Consider the following 7,814-nt stretch of genomic DNA (forward strand, 5'->3'; position numbering starts at 1 on the left):
ATATGCACTCTAATAGTTTCAAAAATGATAGTTACACTTTTATAGAATTAAATAAAATGTAACAAATTATAAATATAAATGTCATATACAACTCTTATGGTTATGTAATAATTTCAAAATATACGAGAGTTTGATAAAATTTCAGACATTGAGTTGTGAGTTTTTCAACCTTTTTTAAATTAAATTATCATATTTAAAATGTTTGGGTAAGGAAGAAAGTTTTTTTTTTTAAATTAATAAATGATAAAATTACTATTTTACGTTTATGTTATTAGGGTTTTTTTCTTTTTAACGGAATCTGATTTTGAATAAAAAAGTGTTACTTATGACAATCAGGAATAAAAATATGTTTTTAGGTTAAACCTTGAGTGGGAAATGTTATTTACTCTCTCTATTATATGAGCAAGAGTATTTACCAACTGCCTATTTTCTCAAAAGATTAGCTAGCATGCATAAAAGCCTAATTATTTTGTTGCATCATGGATGCAGAGCGTGGCCTAACTCTGTGGCCTTTCTTCATAGAGCATGAAAACCCTGAAATTTATTCTTGTTTTTATGTGGGAATCGATGCATTAATGAAGTGGTCCAGCTATAAATCTTATTTTCGGGGACCATAAACGTCTCTATTGATTAAAATACTCCCTAAGATCTTGATAATTATATTCAATTTAGTGATAAACGTCTTAGGCCCAACATGTTTAAAGCAAATCCTGGGACAAACACAGTACAACTTTCCAGGGGTGAATTTAAACCAAATTTATTTGAATTTGAATTTAACTCAAAATAAGACTGAAACGAGTTTTGCTTAAGTTAACTTAAGCTCTAATCTAAAAATTTAATATTTTTTATTTGAAGTTTTAGATATTTAATAGGTTAAACTTGCGAATACAAAAGATTTGATATAAAACGACGTTATTTAAACAATATATATTAAAATAACATCATTTTAATAATAAGTTAAACTAAGATTCAAACTTCTTTAAAGCAAACTCAATTTTATACAAATTAAATTAGATTCAAACTCCATTAAGTTTAATCTAATCCCAGTTCCCACGATGCTGACTGTTCAAGCAAAAGAATAAGGAGGTAATAATAACAAAAATTTCATCTTCCGAGAAAATTATTGTTTTATTATTGTTTTAACGTACAATCACTGTGTTATTATTCTTCAGCCAGAAACTACGAGACATAAGCATACTAAAGCCAAAACTGAGACACCGAAATTGAACCCCTACAATTCAAAGGAAAATTTTTGTTTCTGTTTGCTGCTGCGCCAGCTCTAGCTTCTTAGAAAACAAAATTTCTATTCTCTTTCTTGTATGTTTTCTTTTAGCTAACACAGCAAATGGGTCGTACTGAGATCTTGTAGCAGTGATTTTGTTGTTCATGAAACATCAACTTCTTGCCCATTTTCTTCTTTTTTTTTTTGTTTAATAATAATTGTTTATTTGAAGCAGCTGCTTAGTAGCTAGCTACGGTCACTCTCAATGGACCAGGAGATTGATTAACTTTAGAAATCAGTTGCATCAGCGGTGCACTGTTGGGTCTGGGAAAGCTGGTTACTGTGATTGCCACAGAAAGCATTCATTTTTCTCCTCTTGGCATCTCTCTCTGGGCTATGCTCAGTATTGGAAGTTGTGATGGTGGTGGTGGACCCAAGAGTCTTATCACTTTCTGAGCTTGAAAATCGCCGGTCAAGTATATTGACTGGCGTCTCCGAGCTGGACACCGTTTCAATCCCTGACTCGTATCCATCCATCACTATGTCTTCTATGCAATTGTAGCACTCCAACATCTTTTCCTGCGACAATATCACTATTAAAATATTCATGTTTTTTACTTTGAAGCACGATAAAGCTATTACCCAACTGAAGTTTTCACAATCCTTTATCTCTCGATCATAATAATATACTAAAAATGTATGGATTTCTATTGGTCTCTGATATGGGGAAAATACAAAGCTTTGGTCTTTAGAAGTCAAAAGATGCTAGCTTTCAGAATGTGAACCATTGTAACCAACATAATTAATAATAACTTAGGGAAAAGTAACAGAATCAGAAGGTTGGATAAATAAGAATTCACCTTATTTACGTATGAACAGTTGGAAATTGCCTTTCTAAAGCAAGAGAATTGGGAAGGAAAAAGTTCGCGAGAGGCAGAGAGAAGAGCCGATGCAGCGATAATTGATGGCTTGAACTCTAAAATCCCGATATCTGCGTAACGATATAACCAGTCATATAAAAAGACTTTAAATTGCAATATATATGGTGTAAACAAAGAGTAGTTGCAAGTTTTCTTTTTCATGGGTATCGATATATTACCACTTTGAGCTTTGAAAATGATTTCACTTGCATGAGCTTTAAGAGTGTGTTTTAATGGTGGGTCTTTGAGTTTGAACAGGGAAATGAAAAAGGAGAGGAAAGAAAAGGGAGTAATTGAACGCATTCTCCATTTCAGAGCTCCCAAGATGAGATACTCCATTCGCTTTATTGTTTGTGTGTCAAATATTAGTCCACCATCACCCTGTATATGAATTCTTCAGCAATGGAATGCAACATTTTGTAGAATTACTATTAGTTGATGTATGTATAAAACATCAAACTTTACCTTAAAATCAGTGAGAGCAAACTCTGATTTCCTCATCTTTGCCGCCAGAGACACGCAAGAGATTGCAAGAAGCCTAAGCATCCAAGGCTTTGGTTGCTACATTATCAAGATTCAGTTAGATCTCAAAACAGCCACCAATTAAGAATCATAACAAAAATTCCTTACCGGCATTACTTGGCTTGATAAAAACCGATCCAGGTAATTGGAAGCAAGAAAAGATAAAAACGGATCGAAGTCACAGAGCTGAAAACAGAAAACAAAAATGATGAAGAAATCAGAACTGGGCGACAAATGGAAATGCTTAGAAATTTATAGTTACATACGTGGAAGATTGAAGAGATAGTCTGTTGCCTGAGAGAGAAATCAGAAGAACTGCCCTTGAGGGAATTGAAATAGTCCTGCGTAGGCATGTGATCAGATTCAATGAGGAAGAGAGATGGTAAAATTTCTGCATCATCGTCCAGGACAAGGTGTTGGAAATTTGCAAAAGGGTATTCAAGATTGAACTCCATTTGAGTGAGTGAGTGAGTGAAAGAAAGATCAGTTGATGACAAGAAGAGCATACACATGCATTTGTTAAAAGTATTAGACAGAGAAAGTGTTGAGCGATGATATGAAATCTTTATTAAAAGATGGTGTGGTGGTGGAGGCACTCCTTGGCAAAATGAAGAGAGCTAGCTGTTCCTTTCTTAATTCTTACAGAAATGCTTAGCATTTGACAAATGCTAAGCTGCTTCTGTTTTATTAGGAAGGAAAACATGGAGAGCAAGATCAGATAGGGGCGGTCCCATATTTGCTGTGAGGTTCAAAAGGAGATTGGTTGGAGACCACCCTTTAGATTTTCACGGTAAAGACTTTTCTCAGTCAAGCCAATTAGAGTTTGCAGCGTGTTACCTTGTGCCTGTTTCTTGAAAGATTTCATTATTTGTAATTGAATTAGAAATAGAGCCACAGGGTTTAATCTGAACATATTTTTGTGACACATATGCTCAAAAAGCAGGTCGAAATTGAAACGAATCTCTCTTTTGCGTTTTAAACATTATTTGTGTTTGAATGTTAAAAGATGGCTAAGTAAATGTGAATGTTATTACCCTTCATTCTTTGAATTATATTGAGATAAATAAGACGCAAAGTACAATGTGGGTATTTTATCCCTAAAATTGCTCAATAAAATCTTATATTTGATATATTTCATGATAAATTCCTTGAAAATTTTATCTTCACAAGGACTTCATAATGAAATACAAAAAGAACCCAACTAAATATGCAAGCTTGTGTTTTTCTTTTTTACTCATTTGTTTAATACCAATGCTATGTATATCCAATTTTCAGTATCTTATTGAATATATAGATAATATGTAATCATATGATTTGAGGTTATTTTATCTTTAATTCAAAATCACTTAATTACATGATACATTAATTAAATACTCAATTGGATATTCGTTCAAACAGTTTTGTTGTTTTTTTAAAACCATCTTCTCTCACAATATTAGGGGGTTGTGAACATTTAACTTTTGAGGTGCAAGGAAAAGATAAAAAAATAATTATAAAATCTAGTGTTCTTAAAATCAAATTAGACTATCCAATTTGATCAGTTAAACTGTGAACTAGTCTATACTCCAGTCTAACTTTACAATATACTCCAGTTTATATATAAATATTAACTTATTTAAAATTTTGTCAAACTTAGTAAATCTATTAAACTAAAAAAACTATTTAAAATCAATAATTTATAATTGATTTTTTCTTTATTTATGTAATGAAATGTTAGTTATTTAATTAATATATTTGAAATCATGTTTTATATTTAATAAAATGATAAATGTTTGATACTATTTAAGAAATACATAATAATTTGATAATAGATTGAATTAGTCAAACAGTAAACTAATAAGATGACTAAGTCGATGATTGTTCTGGTTTTAAAAACATTAGAGAAATCCGGGACTAAAATTTATTTAAATTTTGATATCAATCCTACACTAATGCAATTGTGCAAGTTTTTATTGTTTCAAGATATTGAAATCAATGCATAGAAAAAGTACAATAAAATCAGGGCATCTTAAGTCAAAAATAAAAAATGCAAAACTACGACGACTACACCAACATGTCCATAGGAATATGATATGAACTCATCGAAAGAAGAAATAAGTAATTTGAAGATTCAAATTAATTGACAATGGTCACCCTCTTCACACCTCACAAAAATAAAAAACAAGAGAGAGACCAAGTGGGGCTCAATTCGCCTACAATATAAACATTATTCGACAAATTCAAGGACAATGACAATGTTGAATTGTTGCCCTCTTCACACGAAACCATGTAACTACTCCCAGCGAAAGTCTTCAACATCCCACTCCCATTTTGCATTTCTAAATCATCTTATATGCAATTGAAAGCTTCCCAATATTACAATTCTGCGTTAACTTTTTTATATTGTTTTTATGTAGTTGCAGGGTTGACAGCTTGTGTTCATGTCCTTGTATTCAATGGGAAACAGTGGCTCTCTTCTTACAAATGGAGGAGACTATCAATAAGACAAAACTTTGCCTCAGTTAACAGCAAGTGACAACTTCACTACATTAATTACTTCGTTGTCATAACTCATAGGATTAAAAAGTAAGTATTTATAGGACTGCAATTCTTTATTGTGTTTGATTAGGATCGAAGTCAATGAAGAAATTGTCATCTATTGAACTTACCCAAGTTAACTGATCCAGTTGTAAGATTTTAATATATTTTTTCAAATAATAAAAGACCTCCAAAGTAGAGTTAATTTGTCCTTGATCCGCACTCAATGCAAACTACTAGATAGACTTGCAGATAAACTAATATGTTAAAGAATTGCTGTGGGCCTGCAACAATTGCCATTGATGTCTAGCAGCAGCTCTTAATTGAAGATTGGAATTAAGTGACAACACTGTTCCTACCAGCTGAGGGGTTGATTTTGCCCCAGTTACATATTTTCCTGAGCATAAATATGGGACCATTTTTTTAACAGTTCACCCCAAGAAATATTGTTTACACTTCTATGCATATAATTTTAGTGCCAATATTGGGCATGCATGAACTTGATGTGCATGATTGATCATGTCATGGACATTCATGCAAAATTTTTTATAATGGCTGGCAATTAAAAAGACTAATTGTGTGACACTCATAAATAACTGCCACATCAGAAAAGTATGGAAGAGATACTAGGTTTATATGTATATTTCACATCACTTAGAGTGCTAAAATGAGAACGGTTAAATAGCATTTGAACTTTTTAAGTTGTCAAGATATTTTTTGTTACAAAATTCAAAAACAAAACTATAATAAACTAAGTGGACAATATTTTGATATTTTAACAATGGTCAATCAATTAGAACAAAGATGTTACAAATATGTAATACCCTAAATTTCTAGCACTTTCGCTGTCAAGTTTGGATTAATCTATGCAGCTAAAGCTAGTGGAAGAACTCATAAACATCCCATCACTTTATAAAGCAAACAATCATATTCATATGTGTGGTCATCCTTCAATGCATCGACTTTTGAAATTATTCACCGATCAATTTAAGAATTTGACCTGTGCCTTTAGTGCTTGAAATCCACAAGGAGCTTCTTACTTTTCCATCTTCTTCAATTACCATAGCATTATCAGAGATGATATATCATTATGCTGCCGTATAAAACCCTTTATGGTATTATTATTGACATTATAATTTGCCGACAAGAGCACCAACGTCAACCTCGGCATCATAATTTACATGATTAATAGCCGCAATGTCTTTGGTGCATCGACAAAAATATATCATCGCCACGTGGTTTTGTACGTAATTTCTCATAATTAACCACCTTTTTCCTCTTAATTCAATACAAATTTCTCTCTTTGGAATTTTGTATGTAATTTCTCAGAGTGCAAAGAGGCATATAGAAGACGAAAGCAACTCAAGCTTTGCGCATGCATGAAAATCAGTAGTTAATAGTTGTTCCATAGGATTCTACAAGTAAATGAGTAAATTAATTGGAGTGTGATTTCAGTAATTGAATATAAGGAAACATATTTTATAAAATAGTTGAGAATCTGAGCCGGGGAGACAAAAGGCTTAGTTATGGATATGACAAGAAGCCAACTAGCTTTAAGTTTTCATAATCTTGAAATGCCTTTGAAGAACGTTCCATTGGGGCTTTGCTTCAATTTTGCTCCACCGTCTATCTTTCTCTACTTTATTCATTTATTTATGAATATATATATAATTAATGCAATGTATTTTTTACCTTATCACCTTCGTTGTTGGGTGTCTTCTTCTTTGACAATAATAATATAGATTCTCTCTTTCTCTATGCATTGGTGCAAGAGAAAGCCCAAAGAAACCAAAGATACCCCTACAAATACACCTCACTTTTTACTTTTTTTTTTGGTAAATTTTTTTTATTTATAATAATATCTGTAAACATTTGCATCCGGGATTCTTTTGCAAAGAACGTGGACAACTGTTATATTAACATATAAGGCAGATCAATAGTATCAAAAATAGCATAAAATGTGGAGCTTTATATACTTCTTATGTTACCATATATATATATAGTTGATAATCATCAAGGATTACAATGACCATATTAGTTTGTTTCATATGCTATCAAATATATACCATATTGAATAAATAAAAATGGATGTTACAATTAATATATAAACTAGAAGGAGAGAGATTGAGTATGGGTTAAGGGGCATGCTTGGAATGATAAAATAGAGAGACAAAGGAAAGAAATGCAGGTGATAAAATGAGTGGATGTTTCACGCCAAAATACCCATGCAGATAACATCTTCAATGTATAACACTCGGATGTAAACAACCAACTAGACCCTTTACCCTTTCTCTTTCTCTTTCTCCACTCTGGACAAAATCCCTAAACCGAATTCATTTTTGTTTTTTCAATCTTCTTTACTAGGCATTCCCATTCATCTGGCCTGCTAATTGATCACTCTCACTATTGTTCATTTTCACTACATCTACCTTTCAATATTGCCACACAACAAAATATTTACGCGTTAATTTTAGCTCTAGAATTGGCATATATTAGAGAAATTAAGGGTTGTATCACTATTTGGCATGCCCATTATTTATACGTTTATTGGTTGTTCACATTAATGCATGTGATTGATATACATAAAACATGATTTGTTATCAATCTATGCTAAGTTCTTATGCCTCTATGAT

General features: G+C 32.0%; 1 protein-coding gene across 1 annotated transcript; it reads right to left on the reverse strand.

Annotated features, from left to right (window-relative positions):
* Positions 1-1,109: 1,109 nt before the first annotated feature.
* On the reverse strand, positions 1,110-3,330 carry LOC123196018 (putative cyclin-D6-1). The gene is made up of 6 exons (XM_044609900.1): positions 2,931-3,330; positions 2,773-2,850; positions 2,608-2,703; positions 2,322-2,523; positions 2,083-2,213; positions 1,110-1,801 (listed from the first exon to the last, which is right to left on the reverse strand). The coding sequence occupies exons 1-6, from the start codon at positions 3,174-3,176 to the stop codon at positions 1,511-1,513; spliced, it is 1,044 nt and encodes a 347-aa protein (XP_044465835.1). The 5' UTR covers positions 3,177-3,330; the 3' UTR covers positions 1,110-1,510.
* Positions 3,331-7,814: the final 4,484 nt, after the last annotated feature.

Source organism: Mangifera indica, chromosome 14, assembly GCF_011075055.1.
Source record: "Mangifera indica cultivar Alphonso chromosome 14, CATAS_Mindica_2.1, whole genome shotgun sequence".
Classification (NCBI taxonomy): Eukaryota; Viridiplantae; Streptophyta; class Magnoliopsida; order Sapindales; family Anacardiaceae; genus Mangifera; species Mangifera indica.

Bases quoted from the DNA above. Each gene is read 5' to 3' on its own strand.
- LOC123196018 (XM_044609900.1), bottom strand. From the start codon at position 3,176: ATGTGTATGCTCTTCTTGTCATCAACTGATCTTTCTTTCACTCACTCA. The intron at 2,851-2,930 runs GTATGTAACTAT...TTCTGTTTTCAG, and splicing joins CTATCTCTTCAATCTTCCAC to CTCTGTGACTTCGATCCGTT. The intron at 2,214-2,321 runs GTAATATATCGA...ATCGTTACGCAG, and splicing joins CATTTTCAAAGCTCAAAGTG to ATATCGGGATTTTAGAGTTC.